The sequence below is a fragment of the Pogona vitticeps genome, chromosome 4 (genome assembly GCF_051106095.1).
Source record: "Pogona vitticeps strain Pit_001003342236 chromosome 4, PviZW2.1, whole genome shotgun sequence".
NCBI lineage: Eukaryota > Metazoa > Chordata > Lepidosauria > Squamata > Agamidae > Pogona > Pogona vitticeps.
This window is the reverse complement of record NC_135786.1, coordinates 160,004,750-160,032,579: the sequence shown is the minus strand read 5'-3', so window position 1 is coordinate 160,032,579 and position 27,830 is coordinate 160,004,750. Positions and strand designations below refer to the sequence as shown.

General features: G+C 40.7%; 1 protein-coding gene across 3 annotated transcripts in view; it reads right to left on the bottom strand.

Moving 5' to 3' along the window:
- DSP (desmoplakin) overlaps positions 1-27,468 on the bottom strand; it is a 50,954-nt gene extending 23,486 nt beyond the window's left edge. For 2 of the 3 annotated variants that reach the window (XM_072998600.2, XM_072998601.2), the window contains exons 1-9: positions 27,098-27,468; positions 11,614-11,716; positions 9,449-9,597; positions 8,446-8,614; positions 5,678-5,806; positions 4,113-4,163; positions 1,659-1,820; positions 897-1,001; positions 353-448 (exon numbers count right to left, since the gene is read on the bottom strand). In XM_072998600.2, the coding sequence (XP_072854701.2) occupies positions 353-448; positions 897-1,001; positions 1,659-1,820; positions 4,113-4,163; positions 5,678-5,806; positions 8,446-8,614; positions 9,449-9,597; positions 11,614-11,716; positions 27,098-27,339 (1,206 nt within the window). In that variant the 5' untranslated portion in view covers positions 27,340-27,468. The remainder of the gene's footprint in view (positions 1-352; positions 449-896; positions 1,002-1,658; positions 1,821-4,112; positions 4,164-5,677; positions 5,807-8,445; positions 8,615-9,448; positions 9,598-11,613; positions 11,717-27,097) is intronic. The other variant, XM_072998598.2, reaches the window with a different exon arrangement.
- Positions 27,469-27,830: the final 362 nt, after the last annotated feature.

Below are 27,830 nucleotides of genomic sequence, written 5' to 3'. Positions count from 1 at the left end.
TAAGATCCGAAGTGCCAGATTATAGGCCTACTCTGTAGTTGCAAAGCATGGAGAGATCACCGGCAATAATGGGGAATATGGCTAACATCCTTTAGAGAACAGTCATGTATTTAAATCAGACCAATGCAGATTAGCAGAAAATGTAGTCCTTAAAATGTACAAATATAGTATACTTTTAACAGTGCAGCTTTACGAAGAGCAAGTGAAGGAAAACAAACCAAAGATATTGTGCAGCTATTAAAAGAAGAATCTAACTTTAGATACTTTATTTTGTTGACCTTCCTTATTAAAAAGCTGATCACTGGGTTGCAGTTTATAATATTATCCATTATTATTGTCCACTAATAAATACCTGAAAGTATGCTGCATTCTCCTTGAGATGAACATCAATGCATTTGGTGATCTGGAGAATCCAACTCCATTGAGTCTGCAGTGTATCCATGTAGGCCTGGGGGGGGGGGGGGGGGAAAGGTCACAGTTCAATCTCAGCTTCAACACAACCATTTGATTTTCATTTCACCACCCCTTCCTCAACTTTACAAATTCCACAAAATAGCATGGATGAAGACAAACATTCGAGGGGAGAAGAGTCAGAGTTTATCTTCTAAGTCACCCCACTCCCTCACCAGCACAGTCATGCCTGCCATGCCCTCCTCAAATCTTTCCAGAGAAAGTATCTGGCAGGGGGGCAAGGGAACTCCCACAACTTTTCACACTAGCAACATGATCTGTTTGCATGGCATCCATAAATTTCCAAAACCAATTCCTGCTAAGTGGTAGAGCTTGCCTATTAAAACAGGTCAAGGTTCAGAATTTCAGTAACACAGACTCAATTTCAGGGGAACCTTCATTACCCCAAAAATAACACTAAGAGAAGAATGAATCAGAAGAAATACCTCAATTTTGTCAGAAGCAGGGTGCTGACTGAGTACCAGCTGGTCACATTCCTGCTTAAGCTTATTGAGTTCTTTCTCCTTAACTTCCAGCTGGCTCATGCGCTTCTGTAAAAAGACAAGGGCATCACTTCAAACAGAACTTTAAAGAGGGGAAAGGTCAACATGTACGATGTCATCTCATTATTACTATTGTGAAACCAGTATTAAACCACTTAATTTATACTGTGTCTGAAAATTTTCCTGCCTTCATTTGTAATGTTGTCATCATAACAATAGCCTTATTGAACCAAGAATTAGACCACCATTTATGCCAATTCTCCTTCCACACCGTATCAAACAGGTCCAGCCCATTTTCATACAATCCACACAATCAGAAAGATAATCAGAGAGCAAATTAAATATTAAATGCCAGAAGGTTTCAGCATTACCTACTTTAAAAAATAAAAACAAACACATGATGCTACAAAATTAAATCCAAGGTTGGGCTAGCAGAAGTCCACTTGCATAATCAGAATTTCTTCTGCTCTCCTCTCCTCTCCCCTCATCCCTGTAGCCCTTCAGGACTGCCCCAAAATCTGCTCCAGAGTTTCCAGTACTTCACAGTTTGAGGGCAAGTAGGAAGACGGAAATCACACGTCATCCCCCCCCCACCCTCCCCTGATGGAAACAGTTTTGAACTAGAAGGATGTCATAGGACCCAAGCTTACTGTCTACAAGTGTGGGCTCTTCTAATTTTTTTATTTGTGTGTTTCAGTAACTCACGGAGAATGCTTCCTGCTTTCTTGCAATATCAGTGTTTCTATCACTCCAGTCATAGAGAAGCTCCTCCTCTTCACAGTCGTTGATCCACATGATTTCCCTGCTGGTTGCTTGGATGATGTTTTGCAACTGGCGCAGCTGATCCATTCTTTCAAAGGAGAATCTCTACAAAACATCACCACCAAAGTAATGAGATCCTTTAATTGAAGGACCAAAACAGTGTGGAAGGTCTGAAACTAAAAATGTGGCACAGACAAAAGAAACAAGAATGGAATTGGCAGTTAATATTGTTATCTGGCCACATGCAGGCTCTGGATTTGCTGCACTGATAAAAGGAAGTCAGACTTCTTTAACATCTTCACAAAAAACACAACTTATTCTGATTTTGCTAGTCACGGGGAAAGACAATTTGCCACAAAGGGTGATCTCACAAAATATTGTCCAAAAGTTTCCAGATACATTTATATAGTCATATTAAGGGCTAGTGTGTTATTTATTTCAAAGGAAAATGTAAGAACAGTCAAGTCCCAGTACCAGTGGATTGGACAGGATCCGTAGTGCTTCAAAGTTGTGGCAGAAAAAGTTTTCTACCCAAACAATTTATAATGATAGTCCTATTCAGGCATTCTCTCTACATTTTAAGTCATGATGGATAGAGAGGAGTGCTCTAGTGGGTCCCCATTGTTCTTGCTCTCCTATGCACACAGAGTGCCGACTATGAAAAAAGAGAGCTTCTTCGCCTATCAGGATTCTTCCCATAAGTTAGAATGTAGGAGCAGCTTGAAAAAGAGTCAGGATGTCTGCACAGAGCTCTACAAATCTGATAATTAGGAATCTACTTACTACATTAATATATTGCCTCCCCCACCCGCTCAAAAGCTCTTTTATCCTCATGATGACCCTGTGAGTTTGAGAGATAGTGGATGCATCAAGATTGCTTACTGAGGTTTATGGCTAAGTGGGGGGATCTGAACCAAGGTCTCTCCTGTGCTAATCCAACTCTCTAACATACTATTAAGTGGGATGTATCCAAACAAATACTGCTCAAGAAACCCAGACTAATCCAGCTGGAGACCAAGATGGAAGAAGTGTTAAGCAGAAATTAGGTAGCTTCAGCACACATAGTTACTTCTATTTAAATTTGCATAGAGGAGGAAATGGAGTTCAAAGAATTATTTTCTGGTCCAACTTAATGTATAAAAAGCGCCAGAGCTCTGATATACAGTGGTGCCTCGCTTAACGATGTTAATTGGTTAAAAAAAAAACATCGCTGTGGGAAAACATCACTAAGCGAAACACGTTTTCCCATAGAGATGCATTGAAAACCGGTTAATTCGTTCCAATGGGAACGGATTGCCGTCCTTAAGCAAAAATCCCCATAGGAAACATTGCTAAGCGAAACAATGTATCCCCCATTAGAATGCATTGAAGCCTATTCAACGCATTTCAATGGTTTTGCGATGTCCGTTTTTGCAATTTTAAGTGTGTCTTAAAAGGTTCAAAAACGGTTTTAAATGCTTGGGATCGTTAGTGTACCTTCTAAAACGTGTGCAAATATAATTTGGCTTTGTTCTGACTCTTGGTTAATTTTTGGTGAATTTTTCCCCCCATTGAAATGCATTGAACCCAAGTTTGACAGCTGTCAAACGGGCACTTGAATGCATTCCAATGGGGGAGGAAAAATTCACCAAAAATTAACGAAGAGTCAGAAAAAGCCAAATTAAGTTTGCATACGTTTTAGAAGGTGCAATAACGATTCCAAGCATTTAAAGCAGTTTCTGACTCTTTGTTAATTTTTGGTGAATTTTTTCTCCCCCATTGGAAAGCATTGAACCCGATTTTGACAGCTGTCAAACTTGGGTTCAATGCATTTCAATGGGGGGAAAAATTCACCAAAAATTAACGAAGAGTCAGAACAAAGCCAAATTAAGTTTGTACACATTTTAGATGGTGCACTAACGATTCCAAGCATTTAAAACCGTTTTTGAACCTTTTAAAACAGTGAAAACGGAACATCGCTAAGCGAAACAGGGGACCTAAAACTGTCATCGCTAAGTGAGGCAAGGTCCCGAACATCGCTATGCGAATTTTCCCCATAGGGAATATCGTTAAACGGAGCGCAAAATCACTCCAGAAAGCTTATCGCTAAGCGAATACATCATTAAACGAGGCAATCGCTAAGCGAGTCACCACTGTAATCGATCTGGCAGCCAAACCATATACTGAATTTAGGGTTGCATATCATATAGAAAAGTCTCAGAGTACATTATACAAAATACTGACCATGCTGTGTAGAGGCTTTTGGAATTTGAAAAAAAAAACTTTTCCTAAACTTTGAAAAACTTAAAGGCTTTTAGTCTTCTGGAATCTCTATATAACTTTGTCTGGTGCTCTACTGTTCAGCACGTAACAAGCAGATTACAAGGCATTCAGCAAGCAAGTTGGTCTTTAACTTACCAGCAGATATTCAAACTCTTCCTCTAGTTGGTGAATAGCAGCCTTCTCACGCTGTGGACAAAGCAAAATAAGAAAGATCTCAGGCAGGGCTTGAAAAATTTTAGAATGTCACTAGTCAGTCAAATATTTCACCACTCAGCATGTCCGGACTATAGCCTTGCAATTTATGTTAACAAATTTAAACTAGACACTTGTTCACTTTTATTTCTACGTGACAATGCGTACAAACCCAAGATAAATTGTATTACGTATACGGTATTCACCTATAGAAAATGCACTACTGTCAGAGGTGCTGCACTTGTGTCACCTGGGTGACCCAAGATTGGGAAACACTGATTTATACCCTCAGACTTGGGTTTGCTTTATTATCTGCATGCCTATGGGGTCATGAAGCTTGTATTTTGAATGCCTTTCTTTTTAACGTCTCCAGCAAAAATAAAACTGAAAGCAAAAGCGCCTGGTCCCTTAAGGAACCATGGTTCCCTCCCACCCCAGGATTTGTCCTCATTCCATTGAAACTGGGAGCAGGGAATCTCCATATTCTCCAGCATGGGATTACTCTACATTTTCCTGCAGAGCTATATCTCTATGTGCTGCTCAAACTCTCTTCTTGCGAGAAGGCGGCAGTTTTCCTTTTGCAATGGGAGCGGGAAAGGGAGGACTGCAGGATTAGAGAGAGACAGGTGGAGGGGAAGGAGGCAGGCAGGCAGGGAGCTGTGACTCGTCGAGCAGCATTTTTCACTTGTCACAGACAAGTGCATTTTTCAAGCCCTGATCTCAGGGCATGGGTGGGAAAAAGAAGAAAGAAAATGAAGACTGGTGAGCTGCAGGAACTATGATAATCTGCCCTACTTCAGGGGCTTCTGCTGGAACTAAAAATTAAGACAGAATAATTTGGAGGCAATACTCTACTGCAGAGTCACTTACATCACTAGTGGGCAATGTGCAACCCATGGGTCATGTAAAGTCCTCCCCAAGGAGGGCAATGAAATCTACAAACTTCCCCATAGACCCCCCCATAGCCCAAAACAATGCAGAAAAAGAATACTCTAAAAATGCAAATTCAACCTCCCAAAGGCACAGGGGGTAACAAGTTGGCTTGTACGCTCAGTCGCAGGAGCAGTGCAAGCATGTTCACCTGAACACATTTACAAGCACCCTTCTGGAATTCTGTACTCATCATGCCAAGGACTGTCTTACATCCAGATAGGATGGGGATGTAGGATCATCCTTTCCACATGTCCCTACCACACCTTTAATCCTCCATGCTTTCAGTCATAATGCTTCAACATGGTTATAATCTAATGCTGGTTGTAGAGAATGCTTTGCCACTCGTCACAAATTAAACAATGTTAGCAATTCTAGAAAGCAGCAGCAGCAGATGTGTGCAATACGCTATTTTATGCAGCAAATTTTTTAATGAGCAAGGCACAGCAGGACTGAAACAAAGCTTTTTCAGAGTCCAAAGCTTAGAATACTTAAACAGCAATACAATCAGCAAACACCAAAGAGCAGGTAAACTATGCAGTAACAAAAGAATCAGAGAGACCAAAGCACTATTTTACCAGATCAGTTTTGATTTTGTCCAAGTGCCAGCGATAGTCACCGATGGCGTTATGAAATTTTCTGTGGTCAATGATTTGTTGTTCGATAGCTGCTGCATCAAATCCCCATTTTACTGCCTCCATTTCAGCCTGAAGGGCAAAAAAGAAAAAAGAAGAACATTCATCATCATTTTTGCTTCTGTTATGCTTGTATCAATGTCTTGCTGACAGACAGAAGTATGCATTTCCAAACTGATTTGCAACTCAGACTTGGCTCACCTGCTACATGCAAGAATTTATAGTTTGAAAATAAAGTTCTGAAAAATTAAATGGGAACACAGGCTTCCTCAATCCCCTTTTACTCTACAAAGACAGGGGCATCTTATCAGGGTAAGGCCAGCTAAAGTGCAGTGGGAAAGTGAACAAACACAGATACCCTATAACCCCAGAGGCACCTGGCATACCTTGTCTTAGACCGCTGGTTCCCAACCTCGGGTAACCCAGGTGTTCTTGGACTGCAGTTCCCAGAAGCCTTCGCCACCAGCTGTGCTGGCTGGATTTTCTGTAAATTGCAGTTCAAGAGCGTTTAGGTTACCCAAGGTTGCGAGCCACTGCTTTAGATTAATGAGGCAGCCTGAGATTCAAGAGACTGCATTACCTTTGCAGAGAAGGGATGTTATGGGGTTTGTTTTTTCTGAAGCCTTCACCTCTACTCCCATCATGAGAGAACCATCGTATTTTATTAATTGGAAAATCAGAATATTAGCAATAATTTGATTTCAAATATTAAATACCTGGCTTATTCTATAAAGAAATTCACACAAACACAGAGTTCTTGTAACAGATGGGGATGCTGGCATTGAAATGCACACAATGCTTCATTATTTCTAGTGTACAAAATGTATCATCGTCTTTTTCTTCTACTCCCTGATGACCATTTTTGGAAATTACAATTTCATAGATGGGACTCTATGAGTGACATGTATTTTCCTTCAAGAGGCATTGGGCCTGAGAACAATGTTCTCCTCACTAGACTGCTGGCAGATCTTTTTTTCATCAGGTATGAGTTTAAAAAAATATCTTAATGACTCAGCGCAGCAGTAATGCTACAACAAACAACACCCTGGGCCACACCTGGGCTTAAGCGAAGCTGGAACAGCTCCAAAAGTGAAGCCATTTTAGACTGTCAGCCATCTGGAAGCTGTATGAGACTATAGTCTCCCTTCCTTTTAGTTTGCTGGAAGCCCCAGCAAGAACCGAAGGAGGAGGGAGCAAGGGAAATCTATCAATGTGTGTGAACAGACACTGGGTGAATTCCAACTTCCTGCCCACCAGAGAAATCCAGTCCGGGTGTGTAGCCCACAACTCTCCTATCTGCAAACCTGACAGGAAAGTAAAACAAAGCACTGGCACAAAAACAGAAACTACCCTGTGGGACTTCCCATGTATATAACATTGCAAGGGAATCCGGCAAAAAACCAACCAAACAAACAAAACAAAACAAGTTAAAACGTTACAAGGGGAAACATTCTTCTGTAGCTCTGTAATTTGAGCTTTGCTGGCAAAATACCAAGTCAGAGAAGGTCAACATAAGATAAGATAAAACAATTGGAGGCAACTAAGTAGGTAGGCCTATTTATCACAGGATCACCATACAGTAAGTCAGGCGGCATAAAAGGGCTTTCCATTTCCCCATTACTATTACAAAGCATACTGTGACAATGTGGTTTGTCATCCTCCTGTGAGCCACTGCCTCCAATTGTGACATTGCTTTTTTCTGGGATGTAACACATTACATTTGTGCTTAGTGAACTCCAGATGTAACCAGATTATACAGTCCTAAGAATGTTCTTGCTACAGCTGAGATACTGGCAGCCAATGTTTTGAGTGGGAGAGGGAGCTCCTCCTGTCCCTGTAAGGTGTCCTCTCCCCCATAAATTTTAGGCCAACAGTAAACAAAGTGCAATTTCTCTTACAAAAAAAAGCTAATGAAATTAACTTCTTCATTTTAAAACCTACACCAGGGGAGTTATTCCACAAAAACCATCTTAAACACTAAATCAAAAATATCGTACTTTGACTCTTCTGCTCTGACATTTTACATTTTGTATCTAAAGCATTTCTCAACCTTCTATAAAAAGCCTATAAGGTGACTGGACAGCAATTTCTGCAAACAATGGGTTCTTCCACTGCCAAAGTGCTCTTATTACTCTCATGCTCAGTTAAGCAAAGGTAAGTCACACAGTGAGACACTATGCAACAAAATACACAGAGGTCTGCAGCCTGCTTTCCATACCTTCAGTGTCACTGTCCCAAAGTTTTTAACAGAAATCAAGGAAGGCTGCTACGAAATCAACCAGCTCCTCTATTACTACACTGGCAGAATCATTTACAGGGGCAATGAAGCAAATAATACATCATCTCCATGTTGGTTTAATTGTTGGTATTCAGAAAGTCTTCCAAAAGCTCACACATTAACTTTTCGCAGGGACAGGTCACAAGATGGAATGTTCCAATAATTCTTCAACATGTCCTTGGGTAAAGCGATGATCCAAACTAGAAGTAATGCTAAATGTAATCATATGCAGTCCCACCCATTCTTTTTGAAAAACAGAATAGCAGGTACAGAGGACAGGGGTCAGTAACCAGTATATTGAAGGAGAGGAGATAATTGAATTTAAATTTTCTCCCACTCTCTGTGCCATAGAAAAAAACATACCAGAAATGAAGCAAAATATATCACCATGCTGGAGTTCAAATACTCCATCTTGATATTCACATAGGTTTACCTTCTTCTGCCTCATCCAGTTCAGACAATCAGTAGTAACACGCCTGGTATATTCATCCCATCCTGATCCACTCTGCGAGGTATAGCCACCTTTTGAGCTAACTCTACGGGCACGGGGCGCGCTGATGGCTTTGTAGAGGGCCCGCATCTGCTCTTGAAGCTGAAGCAATCTGAAAGGAAACATATCAAGATAGGATAAGACTATCAAAGGTTTATAATCCAAATGGGCCAGAGGGAAAGAATGAAAAATAGAAGACAATGTGTTCCATTATTTTCCACCACTATAGAAAGAAGCCTTATTCAGTTGTTATCTCTCCAGCTGTAATCAGCATGCCTACAGAAACAACTAACCCTTCTCTTCTCATTGCTCCTATCTCCATGAGAAGAGCAATTGATTTGATGAAGAAAAACTCCTGTTTGCATACAGGTTCTACACATGAACAAGAATTTTAGATAAATCAGAGTTCTTGCTTGCATGTAGAACCTAGGCATCCAGAAAGGTATGAACTAAAACAGGGTTTTATTCCACAGCACCTAATTAACAGTCATGGTCCAAGACAATATACTAGATCCAATAAGACTATCCAATGTCATTTTCAGGAACGTAGTAAACATAGGTGTGAGTGAATGAATGTACACTGAATACATATTAAGACTACTCTAACTTAAGCAGGAATGGAAAGAGGAAATCCAAGGCATATATAGTCTTATCAGCAGTGTAACAATTGCAGGGAATGTGCTTCATAATTTGCAATACAGTCCTTAATGCTGGCATAGCAAGTGGTGACCTCAGCAAGTTTAACAAGAAGGCCACTTGACTCAATGGTAGTGTACTTGATAGAAGATTCCTTAAGTTATTTGGGAGTATTTGATTTCTGATTTAATAGAGTACAGTACCTACGAAAGGTCTGGTCGTAGTGTGGATGACTGGTCATCTAAATACTTTGCATGCTTTATCCATAGCTGTTTGGAATAAGGTCAAGACATAAACAAAATGGTGATACCTTTTCTGGTACAGGTCACATGGCTGCCCCATTTGTCTCATCTCTCTGATCAATCCATCAAGAATATCAATATATTCATTTGCCTGCCCAAAGTACTCCTCCAACTCTCGGTTCCTGCTGATCTGGATACCTTCCCCATACTTCAGTTCCTAAGGAGGAGGAAATAAAGCATATGCCACCATATTTTATTCAAAACGCGTTGCTCTCAAAACATGTACTGTAATAGTATTTGGTAAAAGAAAGAACCTAGGTTCAAGCTTCCTTGCAGTCAAAATGCATGGAACATTGCACATATAGATGTAGACAGACTGAGGTAAGATGTTCTTGAGATTCAACTCTTAAAGCACTGCAAGGTTTCAATCAGTAATGCAGGGAAGCCATGTAGCAACTACTTTTCACCATGTATGTAGATCCAAATATGGGCTAATTATTGTTATTACTACTGCTGCAATTCCTCTTCCCCTTCTTTTATCCCTCAAGTGTACCAAGTACAGAAACAGAAGTGAAAGATGAGAGGGTATGTGCTAAGAACAAAGCTACTGTCTTAACCTGTCTCAAAATTAATGGGAGCCATGAAAGAGGACCCAAAATCCTAGATGATTTTTGCCCTTTGTCTTCCTTATCAATTCACTCCAACTCAGTCAGTATAACTAAAAATTAAGAACGCTGACTAATGGCAAGAAAGTTCAATTCAGCTGAAGGCTACTGATGGCTGCTAATCATGACACCTATATTTTATCAAAGACAGAATGCTTCTGAATAATAGTTGCTGAAGAGTACAAGTTGGCAGGTGCTGCTGTCTTCACATTCTACTTGCAGGCCTTCTAAGAGCATCTCTGTGGTTGGCCATTGTGGGAAAGAGGACAAAGGATTAGAAGATGCTTTGGTATGGTCCACTAGGACTCTCCTTATGGAGGTATTTAGGAGACCTTTAGGGTAGATAATGAAACTTTAACAGTATTTCAACAGTGTTGGAGTATGGCTGTTTGGGGATATTTTTGTCTCCACCTGGCCACCAAACATTCATGGTGATACATGAACACTAATGGCGATGGGGACATATGTGTGTCATGTGTATCAGGCAACCACAAGTTTCCACTAACATCCCACATGTAGGCAGTTTAAAGTAGCTTCTTCAGCAGAGTTTAGGAACTTGTGGCCCTCCAAACACTCAGGTTCCCATTAGCCTCTACATGGGTGGTCAACGGTGAGAGATTACAGCAGTAGTTGTTACTAGTTGATCAACCTCTTGGAGTGGCAAAAGTAACTGACAGAAATCAAGTGAAAGAGAAAGTGAAGCCTAGCAATAACGGGAATACATTAAAGTTTGCCAAAGTGAAAACATAAGTTCATTTGTTAATTTATTTTGACAGCCCCCTATCTTGACCCTGAGAGCTAGCAAATGATCACTTAGGTGTAGGGAATTTGGTGATCAGCTTGATCCTCCTGGATCTGTTGCAGCTGTACTGTTACATCAGTTGAGAGTTCCTTCTCTTACTTATGTTTCTGGAAATAATCCAAAAATGAAAAGGGAGGAGGAAGCTGCGAGAAAAACCCAGTGAGTGGGCACCCAAAAGGGAGATGCAGACTCCCAAAAAGAAAAGGTGTGGTCCTATCAATTAAGAAGATGCATATAATGGTTTTGGGATTAAAAAAAAACCATTATTCTTCTCTGGGGAAAAGATAAATATGATATATGATCATGTTAGCCTGCGATGCAAGTCAAGAGAAGAGATGCTTTGGAGTTTCAGATATGTTTTGTACACCAAAGCCCCATCCAGCCTGATCAACAGCAAGGGGTTATGGGAGCTGTAGTCCAAAACATCTGGAAGATGGCAGATTTCCCATCTCAGACATGGGTACTTTAATAGAGGCCACAGCAGACTATTTACTCCGCTATCTGACAAGCAGAGGCTCTCTAGTATCTTGGGCAGAGCTCTCGCCCATGAGTTTCCATTTTCTGAAACTTTTTAAAAGAGGATATTCCAAGGGCTGGACCTGGGACTTTCTACATGTGCTAGAATAAAGTACAGTTATCTGCTAAACTTCTTTCTAACAAAGTCTCCCACAACACCTTTTGAGAGGGGATCTACATCCTCATGGTCTCATTCAAGGCATTGTGCACATTAGCATTTGTTTAAGTTCAACAGAAGAACAAGACTTACAGGCTGGACTATGAGTTCAGCACGCATGAGGCAATCAGAGCAGTTCTGCAGAAGCTCCTGGATGGTATTCTGACGCCTGGTCATAGTGCCAGTTCCATTTTGACTGTTAGTGGGGGAGAGAGAGAGAGAGAGAGAGAATGCAATCAACGTTATTGCTGGAATTACCCGTGAATCTCAATGACATTTTCCAAAGAAAGCAGCACACCTTACTTAAGTGGAAGTGTTGCAACCTGCATGGTGGCTTAATCGAGATCTACATGATACACCTGCCCCTCCCTTTTGGTCTCCTTGCCAAGCAATAATGCTGAGTCTGCAGCAGCATGAAAGCCACTGTGAGAACATGCTGAGAGATGAAATACCTGTCTGCAGTGTGGGTTCCTCCAACGAATCAAACATAAGAATTAATAGAAGAAGTACTTAGCCTTAAAAAAAACAGCTAAGGAAACACACAGGATGTTTCAGTAAAGTCAAAATATTGCGATGTAAAATGCTTTGCTTCATTTCCCTTTCTACACCTCATTCCAGAACAGGTATCTCCCTCATTCCCAATTTTTTTTTTTACATTATACTCCCCTTTTTTAGATTTTCAAGAAACTCTCACACTTCCCATCCTATAATCCCCAAATTTTAAATCTGTAATTTAAAATAAAAAAATAGAAATAGCAAAATTATTTTAAATTTAAAATGTATACAACCAGTTATTCTGGTTACAAGTAATTTTTAAAAATGCAGTCATCATATTTTCATTTCTTAACTACAGCCACATAAAAATAATTTTCTTTACATGCAAATAAAACTGATACATTATTGTAAATGTAAATTTACTAATGTTAATGTAAGGATGAATGTTCCATTTGAAAGAGAAAGAAAGAAAGAAAGAAAGAAAGAAAGAAAGAAAGAAAGAAAGAAAGAAAGAAAGAAAGAAAGAAAGAAAGAAAGAAAGAAAGAAAGAAAGAAAGAAAGAAAGAAAGAAAAATTTGCAGCTATTGCTAAAGGTATTGCATCTTTCCAGTGGATGTTGTAATTTGTTTTATTTTCAGTACTTCTGTTTTTGACATTAGGACTAACTCAGATGGTTCAAAAAAGGAAAAATGTTTTCAGGTAACTCAGAAATGACTTGTCAAGCAGGAGGGATACAGTTGTTCACAAAAGTTCAAGATTTTGAATCCCTTTGTGGATGATCATCTCGTTTTTAACCTGGTCCGCCTACTTAATTTTGGGGAATTATTGTCATATGGAAAGCCACTATTTAAAAATACATAAATGATTCATGTGCAGGTCTGACTGGATCAGTCTCCCAGCCACCAAAACCACTTCAGTGCTGTAATGAGCTAGTACAGTTTAGTGAGACAGCCAGGCTGATGCACTCAGGTCACGCACCCTTTTACTTGGCCTGTGAAGATAAAGTGGGCAACAGCGGAGCTTTGTATGCTTTTTGAACTTAATGGAAGAAGAGGTGAAATAAAAGTTGAATCAGCAAAGAAGCAACACATAAACATGGATATCTTATAGGAATGTTTTCATTCTGCTTCCAAAAACATATCAAGTCTTAAACTTGCCCATCAAACCTCTTTATTTTTAAACCATTTCTCAAATTCTTCCAGTGCTTTGTCCAGACAGAAACTTCCAAACTCCCTCAGATTTTCCTTGGCACCCATCTACGACTCACCGATCACCCCTAAGGAACTGAACTACTGAGGGGGAAGTGAAGGTTAGAAGAAAGTGAAGACAAGTGTTGGCAGACTTGGCCATACAATTGTCTCTCACACACGTCATCCATGCACTACCCACCCCTGCCAGCAGAGAAGGTTGCATGCCTTCCTCCTCGGCAGTTTCTTCCAGAATTCGCTACAATATTTCTTCAGACCACCTCTGGTGACTAAGGTGGATGGGACACACACGCATATACGTGGGAATTGCGGACAGCAAGGGCTGCCCCTATCACCTGCCTTCATCTCCCCATATCACCTATTTTCTTCCACTTTTTGGCGCTCTCTCTTGAAATGCTTTTGCGCTATCCCCACCCTAGGTCCTTTCTTCCACATCCTTATGCCCCCCCTTAGAATGTCTTTATGTTTCCTTAGTTAGGGAGGCACACCCTCCACTTTGGGAAACAGTGATTTATATGATGTCAGCTGCCTTCCTCCACGTTTTATATGAAACCACTGGCTGACCCCCTTAAGCCCTCATGTCAAATGAAGCCAAAATGCATCTAACTGCATCTGTTTTCACTCACCATTTACTACTCTTGGAATTTCCTCCCTTTCCTTTGTTATCTCTTCTTCTAACTGTTTACATTTAGGAGCAGAGACTGGTCTATTTACCTACATTATACTACAAAACATCACTGACAGCAGCAGCAAACTGAAGATTCTACTTAAGGTCATACCACCGTGAACCCTGTATCTCACATTTGTCAAAGCACATGGGATTAACTTTTCTAAGTCAAGCTATTAAGTGAGATACTAGCAGAGAATCAGATATGAGATATCTTGTCAAACTTCGAACAACCTACTTTTATTTAATAAAGTCCAGGTACTACAAAGTTTTACAATAAAGAAAGAGTAAAGCCAACAGAGATGTTTACCCAGTAATCCTGAGATTGGTATATCATGAGTATCTACAAAACATTAACTTTCATACTTGCAAATCTTAGTGTTACCTGGCAAAACTGTTAATACTATGTGAGTAGCTGCAACATGACACTACCTTGAATTATTTAGAGCCTTTAGGCATCTGAATGTTTCAGTTTCACAGGGTGGGGTCCAAAATAGATACAAATTACCAGCTATGAACCTAGATATGTGGTGATAGTTCCTCATGTGCAACTGTCCTTCACAATCAGCTTTCTGCCAATTTATATGAAGAAATTAAGGAGTCCCTATTACGAGATCAAAACATTTTCTGTTAAGTGAATCGCAGTGTGATGGAATCTCCAAAAAGCTAGTCTGTAAGTCTTCTGAACTAAGGGCAATACACACACATTTGTTTATATGACCTGGAAAGGGCTATTAGCAGGATGACCCTTCAGAGATCATTAATTCAAAGGGTCAGCATTAAGTCAGAAGCAACTTGGTGGCACGTAACAACAACATGGCCTGGTATAAAACACACACAACGGTATTTTAACTGCATCACTCTGAAAGACATGGAAAGGGATCTAATCTAGCATTCTCCACTTTCATCTCTATTTTCTATTCGCAATAATAACCTTTTGAAATTGTGTATGTTCTGGGAATATTACTTTCAATTATAAAGCTCCAAAATACGTCCTAGAAGTGGTACTGCCAATGGAAACAGCTTTGTTAAATTAGTCTATTTAGACTCAGATTCTAATAAACTAGATTGATGAGGACATTCTCACTAGAAGCTGAGGTTTTTAGACAATGTTCCTATACAGAAGTGATAGTAGAAAGATAACAATATGCTGGCAAAGGGACAACTAGTTTGGCCATCTTATTTTCCTAATGTACCATATTTTTCGCACCATAAGACACACTTTTTTCCCACAAAACAGGGGGGGTGGAAAGTCTGTGTGTCTTATGGAGCGAAGAAAACAGATTATATTTTCCTGTTTTCTTCTCCTAAAAAATTGGTGCGTCTTATGGAAAGGTGCATCTTATGGAGCAAAAAATACGGTATATTTAATTTATGTTTTAAACAAATAAAGTCTCTGTGTTAGGTAGCTTTACCAGCACTCACTTGGCCACACTAAGATCCAGCCAGAGATGCAAGCCAGAACTAGTTGATTATGGGTGAGGTGTTGCATACTCGGAGCCACACCTCACTGGTGGGATCGGAACTCCAAAACAAGCTCAGGCAATTTCCCATGTGGAAACACCAATCATTCACACAGATGCCTGAACAAAGCAATTTCCAGGGAAGTAACTAACTTCCAAACTTAATCTAGCCTGCTGTGTACTGCATTCACTTATACTGATTTCTAAGCAGATGCAAAAGACCATCTCTATTCCGTTTTTCACATGAGTACTTTTCATCCAACAGCTCCAATGAGCTTGGGTAGATATGCATAATCTACACTAGAGTTGGGCACGAATTCTTAAAAATTGCAAAATTTGTCAAAAATCACTAATTTGTTGATTTGTATTCATCCAAACCGATGCCCTGATGAATACGAATAAATTAATTATTTTTAGTGATTTTTTAAAATGTGTTTGGCTATAAAACAGGCCCCGAGATACCTAAAGACATCAGAATTTGAGAGAAGCTTCTCTTGACCTTCCTGTACAATCCCTCCAAGTTTGGGTTTCAGATGTCCAAATTATACACCCAGAAATAGCACCCCCAGGAAAGTTATTCCCAGGCATCCAGTGATGCCAAAATCACAGAGAACCTTTCCCTGACTCTCCTCTACAATCTCTCCAGGTTTGGTGAAAACTGGGCTTCCCCAAGCCCACTGCTAAAGGGCACTTTCCTGGGGTTTTTCCATTTCATGGGTGTATAACTTGGATGTCTGAAACTCAATTTTCACCAAACTGGAGGGATTATAGAGGAGAGTCAGGGAAAGCTTCTCTGTGATTTTGGGTACCTCTAGGTGCCTGGGGAGAACTTTCAAGGAGGGGCTCTTTGTGGGTGTATACCTCAGACATCTGAAGCCCAATCTTCACCAAACCTGGAGGGCTTGTAGAGGAGAGTCAAGGGAAGCTTGTCTGCGATTTTGGTGTCTCTAGGTGCTTGGGGAGCGATTTTATAGGGTTTTAAATGCATAAAAATGAATCGACAAATCAATTCATTGATTCATCAGAAAAAAATCATAAATACCTAATTCATGATTCCTCGAACTTGATGAATCACAAATTAAAATAAATTGCCATTTTACCAATTCATGCCCATCTCTATTCTACACTGAACAATGAGCAATTTAACTCAATTGTGACAATAAGCCCATATGAAGTACCAACCAAATCACATCAGAAAACAAAACTCTGTATTCAAATGCAATATCATTAGACCCATGCTTCATCATAATTAGCTTGAAACCAATGGAGCTTGATTTGACTAGTTCTGCTTTAAGCAAGACTAAGTTGCAATCTAACCCAATACTTTTAAAATTAAATGTTTGTTGATTTTATGGTATACTTTCCAATAGCACAAGCTGCACATTTGAATCTATGTATGATTAATCCAAGCAAAAAGAGCAAGAAAAGGAAAGAGAGGAATCGCACAATAATCAATAAAAAGGAAGAGATGTAGGAAGTAGCAATAAAATCATCACCTATAAATGAAAAGCTTTTTTGGCCATCATGCCAAGATTTATTTGTTACCTACTTTTGTGTCATTTTGGTGTCAAGCAACCTTTTGCTTTCCCATATTATTTGAAATTGACTATAGCATTTTAACCAGTTTTTTAATCTAATTACCTGCAACTCTGCTTTAATCTTAATTTGCAGTTTGTTTACATGCTGCATCATACCATAGAACACTACTTTCATTGCAGCTCTTAATATGTGTGATGTATTCAGTAACATACCCCAAGAAAATGATATATCACTGAAAGCTTGCAATTTGTTTTTTATTTTGTATTCTCAAAGGTTTTCAACTACACTACACCAGAATACAGACAGAGTTCTAACTCCTGTCCTCTGAATATGCCAGCCACAGAGACTGGCAAAACATTAGACGAAAACCTTCAGAACATGGCCAAACAGCCTGAAAAACCTACAACCATCTTTTTTGTTTTGTTTTATGTTCTTAATTGTCAACTAAAGTTATCACCTACTCTTCCACCTGAAAATTTATGTTATACAGCTGCCTATAAATATGAAAAATAAAAGTAAGTAAAATGCTAATTTGAATGTCAAGAGCCTGTCATTCAGCTTTGTTGTGAAAAGTTTCCAAAGCAGAAGCACCTCTCCTCCCAATTGGTCTAGTGTCCCTCCTCTGTGAAAAATGCTACACATCAACACATCATTTTTCTTTTGGATAATTACCTTTCACTAAGTGTCAAGAAAAACTGTTATTACAAACTGTCTATATGCATGAAAATATCAGTCTTGAATTTGGAATTGTGTTCAACAATGCATAATTCTGGGCTGTGACTTTCCCAACTGTAGAGCTAAGAAAAACATGAGACTAGTGTGACTTCATGTTTGCAGAGCTCTGATGTCTTCACCAATCCAGATGCTTTACTCTTCTTTTAGGTGAAAATTTTGAAGTGGGCAGGAAGGGCAGAGAAGAGGTGGGTTATTAAAGAAATCAACAGGAACACAGACAGCTACAGTCACCCAAGTTTCATAGCCAAGTTGGGGCCAGATATTGGTGTACATAAGCAAGCATGAATGAGTATACACAGATGCAATACAGCCACTCTACCCAGCACAGGTGAAGCACATTTGTGTTTTGAGGTACATGGGAATAAGGCTCCTTGCATATTTATCTTTCACACACTGAGCCCACATTATCCCAAATTATGACTTCTTAGACTGTACTGTAAATTCTTAAGGGCAGTGTATATGGGCCCTACCCAGAAACACACCCTTGTCTGGACGTGGGTGGGGTGGACAGACAACTCTACGCCACCCAAGGAAAAATCCTTGAGGCAGTATTACTCAGGCGGTGCTCTACAAGGAAAACCTTGAATCTGTTTCAGGAAAGGTACAACAGGAGTTATAAAAGTTGTTTCAAGTAAGACACACATATATGTACATGTATGTGAGAGAGAAAGAATATGATCTTCATCAAATCTTATTAGTCATACTTAAACAATTAAGCAATTCTCCAATGCGAGAAAAAAACAATAATGTTTTCTATTTTCACCTCACCACAAATCTGCCTAAACAGGCAAGAGATTACAACAAAAAAGTACGAAAGAACCTCAGTGCAAAGGAAAAACACTGTGAATGATGGCTTAAATCCTGAAGCACTTTGTGAAAATGTTAAGTTGTATCCTTCAGACAGTTAGTACAGCAACAACAAAATCTGACATTACAGACAGTAACTTGCACAAAAATATGGAGCCTTTAAATATTTCAGGAAGAGTGGAATAAGGTAAAGATGGTAAGGCATGTATAATGCTGTGAATTATAATATTTACAGTACATACATTAAATTTTCATTAGGTGGATACCCAACCAACTTACTGCCCCAGTCTGTGGATGAGCATAAATCTGAGAAGCAGGTAAGAATCCAATAACAGAGCAGATTCCCAAACAATATGAAGGCTATTAAATACTGCAAACTTTTAAACTACTTTTAATCTGGCTGGTGTTTTAACATGATAGGGCTGGTTGGATTGCTCAGGGAGTTAGGTATGTTGCTGCAGAGCCAGAGGCTGGAAATTTGATTCCCCACTGTGCATCCCAGAAAAGCGAGCCTGTGCGGTCCTGGGCAAGATGCACAGTCCCAGGATACCCAAAAAGAAGAGCATGATAAACCTCTTCTGAACACCCCCTACCTAGAAAACTCTGAAAGGGCTCACCATAAATCAAAACCAACTTGATGGCACACAATTATTATTTTTCTTATTAATGTGATCATTTATTCATTATGTTAGAATATCACACATTTTTGGCTTTCAATTGCATCTTTTTTTTTCAAATTGTGTTGCGAATCATCTTTAATTTGCAATATTCGGAGAAAGATGGGATGCAAATTAAATAAATACACAAAACCAATAGAAAGAATAAGGGTTATCTGGATCAGGAATCTTCATGCTATCAAAACTAACAACTGTCAAGGCCACCTTGCAACCTATTCTTATTTCACAGCTTGGATCTAAGCTTCCTGTGTTTCATCTTTCAATCACCAGCCATACTCATTCAACAGAGTATTTGATGCAATGCATGGAATGATTTCTACCCCCAAACAGCTTCTCCTCCAAACATTTCATCCCAATATATCACCCCTCCTTGTAATTGCCACCAATACTGCAGAGAAACACACTGCTAGATCTCTGCCAACGGTGATCCCTAAATTGTAATACTTCCTTTAGCAGGATGATGCTGTTAATACACATGTTCAATGTACAGTACTTTTCTTCTCCTAAACTACAACAACAACAGTAAGCTCAGTTCTCCTCAGTGAGGAGAGCAAGGCAATCTGAGAAACTTTCATTTCGGAGTGATACAAAATAATTAAATATTTCTTTAAATCAACAATAGTAGTGTGGCTTTCATAATGAGGTGCAGCTCTGCGATGTTGTTATACCGAGGGAGAGACACCTACAGAGAAAAAGCCCAGACGAAAATAAAATCGTGCTCAATGAGTTTTGAGAATCATAACTTTAGATCAGTAAGCTTTCAAAAGTTTCTCTAATGTTATCTACAACTGATTTTTTTTATTACATAAGCAAGTTGGGGGAAGAGGAATCACAAGGACTATTCCAGCCTTCCTCAAAGGTGGTATAAAAAGGGTGGCTATCTGTTACGTTGGGCTAAGAGACTTTATGGTTGAAGCCTGGTATAAGCAACAGAATCATGACTAATATTGTAACTTTCAAAACCTACTCCAGAAAATTCTATATGCCAGCTACATCCAACATAATTCCCCTTCCCTTCCACTTACCCTTGGTCAACATTATACCTGCAGTACTCCCAAACATGGTTAAAATCACCTCAGTCAAGATCTGGAACCAGATTTATACGGATTTACAAATCCTGGACAAAATGAAATCATCTTAACATTAACCATCGTTCACTGTGCTGCAGAATATGATGGACAGGAGAAAAAATTACATGCTAGAGACAGGGAAAAACCTCATAATCTACCTGTGGTTTCTTATTGTCTTTTTAATGATGCTTAAATAAATAAATTAAAACTGGTTCATAAGAGATCAGCAGTTTTAACATCTCAAATGGTCTGGAATTTCCATGCATGTCTTCTTCACTCAGTGACATGTTCAGTGCACCAAGTAGCGCTAACGTCTTTCAGATTGACAGCTGAATTCATTTTCACAGATTCTTGGATATTTTGTATCACTCTTGGGGCAGGTGTGAGCAAAGGAACAAAGACAAGTCTAAAAGTACAGTATATTTTAACTTAAAGCTTTTACAATTAACAACTTACTAGAGGTGGTTTGAGGCTTTTAGAATGGGGGGGGGGAGGGAAGGGCTAGGAAAACTGGGAACCATCTAAGGATAATGTCCTGTGAAAGTTGCTGTTACTAACTACTGCTAAATTGTTTCCAAAGTATGGTGAACTTAACAGTTTGAGAAAGCCCAGTTGGCTAGCTAGGGAATCCCAGGAGGAACAGGTTTGCTTTAAAAGCATGTAGGACGTGGTGGCACTGTGGGTTAAACCGCAGAAGCCTGTGCTGCAGGGTCAGAAGACCAGCAGTCGTAAGATCGAATCCACATGACGGAGTGAGCGCCCGTCGCTTGTCCCAGCTCCTCGCCAACCTAGCAGTTCGAAAGCATGTAAATGCGAGTAGATAAATAGGTACCATCTCGGTGGGAAGGTAAAACGGCATTCCCTAGTCACCGCTGGCCACGTGACAACAGAAAACTGTCTTCGGACAGGCGCTGGCTCTATGGATTGAAAAGCGGGATGAGCACCGCCCCCTAAAGTCGGACATGACTGGACTGAAAATGTCAAGGGGAACCTTTACCTTTAGGTTATTTAACTCTCCGTTACACCACAAGACCTTTATTCTTTTCCTGTTTTGTTACCTACACCATTTCACATAGAAGGACAAGCACAGATTTTGGCGTAAGTGCACCAGATGTATTACATCAGCATGTCACACTCTTAAAAGAACCCTTAAATCAACTGCAGTTCCCCTACAATATGTGTCAAAGCAGTTTCAGCCATTTTTCTAATCAAAGGGCAATGCCTCTTTGCATTCTCATTTCTAATTATTCACTTCGTTGCAGCACTCTTTGCTTCAATAGCTGGCTATTTTTTCCCTTCTTTCCTGCACTAACCCACCTACAATAATTAGTTCTGTACATTTAACTTGCCATTGGCAGGCAGGGAGTACATTTGGCTTTTCATCATGTCATCTTTTCATTAGTCATAACATATACAAGACACTCCTTCACAATCTGAACACTATGATGTGGTCACAGGCATCCTTTATTAGGAAAGAAGAACCTTGATGGATTTCTTCACACTGGGCTGGGTGCTAAGATGAAGGCTTTAAAAGTAGGGAAAGAAAAGAGGAAAATTCTATTGGGGGAAACCAAGTTGTAGTTCTAGTCTTTGCATTATTGTACCACCTGTTATTCCTGTTTGTCTGTGCAAATCACTTAGGGTACTTAACTGTAGTACGGAGATTTTAAGTTTCTCTGTTTTAATTAATGGGCTAAGCTGGATAGCTCAGTAAGTTAAGTGACTGGGAGTTCAATTCCTCACTTTGCCTCCTGGGATAAGACCCAGCCTATGTAGCCTTGGGCAAGCTGTACAGTTCCAGAGCATCCACATAAGAAAGGAACAGTAACCACTTTTAAGTATTCTATACCTAGAAATTCCTAGAAAGTATTGCTAGTAAGTCAGAATTGACTTGATGGCACATTAAAATGATGTTAATAGACCCAATGTGGTATAGCGGCTAGAGTGTCAAACAGGAACTCAGGGACCTGATTTCAAATCTAAACCTGGCCATGGAAATACACTAGGGGGTGGGGTGGGAATTGTAAACCAATTCTTGAACATCTCACATATTTTGCAAACCCTATTGGACTGGGCATAAGATAGAAAGCGAGTTGATGGCACATGACAACAACACTGCACATAACAAAACATGAATGAGCACTTTTTGAGAAGGGGGATAGAGAAAAGAAGTAGTCTCACTCAACCTACATCTTCCAGATATGCTGGGTTATATCAGCTGTTTTCTCTCATGCAAAAGTTCCAGGCTGGTTAAGGCATTATGGAAGAAAATATGTAGTCTAACATATTTGAACTGCCCTGAATGGGGAATGTTGCCTTAATTCTGCAGGCCTCCCACACAAATGTCCAAGTTAACACAGCACTGATGGGAAGGTTTTGTTCCTTGGTGGTCATCCTTTGCTTTCAGCAGTGGCAAAAATTCTGCAGCTACAAGAGGTAATGCCATAAGTAGCAGAACATTTCTGCAATGAAAAGACTTTTGGCTTTATTTTCTTATTATATTTGTTCTAACTATTCTCTGCTGCAGTTTAAAAGTGTGAATGATTCAAAATGGCTGCATTGATGGTTTACAACCAGGCTAAAGCTGTCATCAAAAATGAAAGCAGCAGCTGAAGCAGACTAGCAATTGAGAGCAGTTGCTTAATTCTTCTGGCAGTTGAGGTTCTGCAGATACCAGCCTCTTCCTCCATTCCCAGGATTAATGGAGCTGGGAACTCGACAGAGACAGCCTGCTTAACCCTTGGGGCAGGGAGGAGCTGGCACTGCTGTCTGAGCAAGGTACCAGTTAATATCATGAACAAAAGGTGCCACAGAACGAGCCTTAACTGGAGCAGAACCCAACCCAAGAAGTAACTACTGTACACTGAAATTCAGATGAAAATGCATCAAATGTGGCAGTTAAATATGCACATATACTTCTCTGCAAAATTTCTGCTTAGATGCAGTCTGCAAAAATTATTCAAGAGCACTGATCTTGATGGCTGACTTAACTTCAAAGAAGCCATATAAATGTTAAACATTGTTGTTATTGCAGGCCAAAAGGTACTTAAAAGTAATTAACAAAACAGGCATATGATTCTTCCAAAGATAAACAGGCAACCTGTTTTCAACATACAGTATGCCACTCTAGAAGAAAGAAGGATGCAAGGCAGCAGTATCATTACACTTTGCAGGAATCCAGAGTTGCTCTAATTACCCCTCCCCCAACAGTCTTCCATCTCCTAGTTACTTCTTTGCCCCCAGTTTTGTTTGGAACAACACTGGATTGCTCTCCAGTATGTTCTAGTTTTAACTTAACTCAGTCCGTGAATACATGAGGTGAAGTAGATCAGCCAGAACACCAACCTATTTACTTCAGCAAACACAACATTAATTAAAATACTGTTCTGCCAAGCTAACTGGCATAAACCTGCTAGTGAATCAGAAGTTATTAAAGATCTAAATAAATAAATTTAAGGGATCTGGAGAAATAAGTTCATAGAAAATTTACACACTCTGTGCATTTCTAATTTACAAATTATTGATCAATGGATGAAAAGGAAGAGCCTTTTGGAAAAATACTGACAGCGGCAAGATCTTTTGTAAATTTTTATGTACAAAAATACACTTACAAGTAACTCAACTCTTTCTTATCAAGTTCAGGTATGAGAAAAGGACTATGTCCATGGCATTTCTTACCAAAGTATGGGTACAATTTAGTGAGCTTGCTACTGTATGTATTTGCTCATTTAAAAATAGGCTTGAGTAGGGGCTCTTCTAACCACATTTCTGTAAATGGAGAAATGTGTAACAATAGATAAGGGATTCCTGAATCCCAGAGCGCATTGCTGCTTTTCCCTCCTGTTGGATTTTAACTTCTGTGCAACAGTCAGGAATAGTATACAACAAGTTAAGGTTTTCATCACCACATCTGCAAATCTCCAAAAATCCAAATATTTGCTTGTCCTTCTTTGAAGAGATACATGAACATACTGTGCATTCTATCTGGCATATACAATATAGTATTTGCATAGAGTTTATTCCCCACTATGCCTCCCAGGAGAAAAAGCCAGCCTGTGTAGCCTTGGGTAAGTTGTACAGTTCCGGAGTACCCTCAGAAGAAAGGAATTACGACTCACTTCTGAGTACTCTACATCCAGCACACCTTGGAATGGGTCATTGTAGCTTGGAATGGAGTTGATAGTGAGCAATTATCCTTATTATTTTGTGAGCACAGAGTCATACTTCCAGAACTAAGGCACACAAGTTTGTTTTAAATGCATTAATATTTGTCACTGAAAAAATCTCTGGCTGCAGAAATGAGATATGAAAGTTCTGCCAATGATGTCTGATTTGTGAAAGTTCATTGACATATACCAATCTCCCACTTGGCCCTACCATCAGGGCCAAGGAGTGTTTATAAGTTCTCAAAATATTGTGTCTATATGTTTTGGTGCTTAAGGACTTTTACAAAAGCTCAGTATGTTCTAAAACTAAATATGCTTAAATAGGAAATACTAAACACCTGCTAACTGTTCTGCTGTATGTTTTAGTTCAAATGGGATGAACTTACATCAACAAAAGTAGAAGTGTCTGTTATCCTACCATTGCCCACACCCAGCCTCTCAAGAGGAAAAACCAACATGAGACCAAGAAATCATGTTTATGGGGTTTTGATGGGGAGAGGCTGGGAGGGGATGAGGAAGGAATGGCTTTCCAAACAAAAAACTCAAGAAGAAGGGTTTGAAAAACAAAGCATGCTGTTTCACATACAAGGTTGAGCCCGCGTTCTGAAAAGTAAACAGCTGTGCTTCAAAGTGGACTATGGACTTGTGTTTGTATGGTTCACCAACAGAGAAAAAGCTGTTCCTAGAGAAACGTACTATCCACCAGTTGCCTCCCAATAAAAATAAATTACCCTTTCTAGAATAGTTAGTCATTCTCATATAGCATTAAAAAAAGGAAACATGTGCCCCTTTCTGAAGACTCCCACAGCCTTCCTGTAAAATACACGCAGCATCTCAGCCTCAGCAGGCATGGCAACTGGTCTTTGCCAGAGAAAGGAAGGGGGAAACAATCTCCTGCAAACATGTACAGTATTACAAAGCATTTCTAAAGGGGAAGAGCTGGGATTTCAGTCTCACCCAAAGCTAGCAACCTCAATCTAAAATCTCAACTTCCACTCCTGGGCCCGACATGTCAGGGGACAGAAAGGGTGTTTACTTTCAGAAATAACTGAAATAGAGCTGAAGTAAAGGGGCGGCGGGGGGGGGGGGGGGAAGAGGCAAAGGGCTTCCTCAGGGTATTTTCCCCTCCTATTCCGAAAGTACTTCCTTGCTAGAAAGTATGAACAGCTGCATATAGATTTTCACTTCCATACAACCAACCACAGCTATTTCTGCTTTCCCACTGCATGCCTCCAGGTTGAATTAGGTACAATGTCTAATTTAACTTGCAGGCATGCAATAGATGACAGACAACAAAGCCAGGTTTGTACAGAGCAGAAATAGCAGGTGTATGTCCGTGAACTGGAGCACCTGGTAGCTGAGACAGAGGGTGTGCGTTCATACCTCCCCTTTGCCTCCTGGGAGAGGAACTAGCTGGGAACCCCATGGGAGCAGGGGAATGGGGCTACAAGCCTTGTTGTCCATGGAGCCTTGGGCAAGTTGAACAATCCTAGATTAACACCAGAAAGAGTGACTGGTAAAACCACTTCTGAGTAGTTTATCTCTCATAAGCCCTGGGAGGGTCATCATAAATTGGAACCCACTTAACAGGACTTTTATTATCATTATCATTATTATCATTATCAATCATTGTCATTATCATTATTATCATTATTATCATTATTATCATTATTATTATTTATTGCAAATAAAGAGCAAAAGTCAAACAGTGCTCCCTGCTCAGTACCAAATGTGCCTGCAGTACATTCAGTGAATCCACAGGTTATTTTCTCAGCCCTACACTTAAAACATTGTACGTTTTCAAAAACAAGCAAACAAACAACAGCGTGCATGGAGTGGCTCCCAGTTGCAAAGACTTCTAAACAGCAGCGCCTGGTAGGTCTGGCTAAAAAGGACAAGGTATGAAGCAGAACAACATTTTTCTTCGTCAAGGCACTCAGACCAGAGAGTTAGCAAGGCTCAAAAAGTCTTTTGGCAATTCCATACCACCCAAAGGAAAGGGGTAGGTCTAGAAACCTCACTCAACTTGGCATTTTTTTCCCTCCAACAACTATGAAAGTACGCCCTAAGCGCTGCGGGTGGGTAAGTCGCTTTTTTTTAAACCTAGAGATGCTTAACTGCGTCGAGTCTAAGAGTCTCATGCACAAAGAAATTTCCCAGGAGCCAAGACCCCTCGTGAAGACCCAACCCCGAAATACACGGATGGGCTCATGAATTGAACAGCCTCGCTTTTTTTTCCTCCTCAGGGAGTTTCTCGTCCGCTTTCGGCCTCCCTTCAGAAAGGCCGACGGGGCCAGGCCCCAGAAAGGCCCCCTGCAGCCAACCGCCCACCTCCAGTCACAGAGAGGCAACCTAAAGCCCTGAACTCTGTCCCGCGCTCCTCTTTCAATAAGAAACGTATTTTCTAGCGTTCCAGATACACTACCGTCTCCTCTCCCTGCAGGCGGGAGCGCGTGCGGAGAAAAGGGGGTTCATCGGGGGATTCACCCCTGCGCGCTCTCTCGCTCGCTCGCTCTCGCTCTCACACACACACCCCTTCGCCTTGATCGGTGCTTTATATTCCAGAAGGGAATGGATTTCTCCCGTTCAAGCTACGAACTCCCCATGTCCGCCCAAAGCGCGAGGGACACAGGGAGGCTTCGGGTTCCCCCTTTAAAAGGCAGGCTTGATCTGCGCACTCGTGTTAACTTGCCAAGGGAACTACGCAGGTACAAAGGAAGATGATACACCGCGGGTTTGTTTGCACTTACATGTAACCGTCAGAGTTCAGGTCCCCTCCGTAGCTCTTCTGGATGTAATACACCTTATGGGTATGGCTGCTTCCTCCTCCTCCTCCACCACCGCCGCCGCCGCCGCCGCCGCCTCCCCCCATCATGTGCGAGTTCATTTCGTAGCGCATATCCGTGCCGGATTCGGTTCTGATCATCCGCCCTCCCATGCCCAAGGTGTTGAGCCTCGGGAGGGATCCGCCGCCGCCGCCGTTCATGCTCATCTTGGCAGCTCTGCCGGCTGACGCTCCGCGCTTCGGGTGGGAAAAGGGAGAGCCCGGTCAGAACAAAAGCATGGACTCGCCCCGGCCGAACCGGAGGGAAGTTTCTTCGGGGAAGGGAAGGCTGCTGCTCCCGCCGCCGCCCCTCTCGCGCCCTCTGTCCTCCACTCGCCGCCCCCAAGCCTTCGCAAGGCGCAAGTCTTCAAGCAGTGCCCAGAGAGAACCAAGGAAAACTTTTTAAAAAAAGAGCGAGGCGGTAAGGAAGGAGATAAAAATGAGAAAGCAGAGAGAGAAAGAAAGTGCCTCCCAACAAGTTAACAAGACGGCGGGGATCAAGGTCTGCAGAGTAACAAGGGAGGAAAGAGTGAGGAGGGGGCAAGGAGGTCGAGTGGGCGCCGAAGAGGGGAAGGGGGGGTGGTATTCAGGGCGCGGAGGGGCAAGCAGGCGTCTGGAAAAGAGAGAGAGAAAGAGAGAGAGAGAGGCAGGTCGTGGTG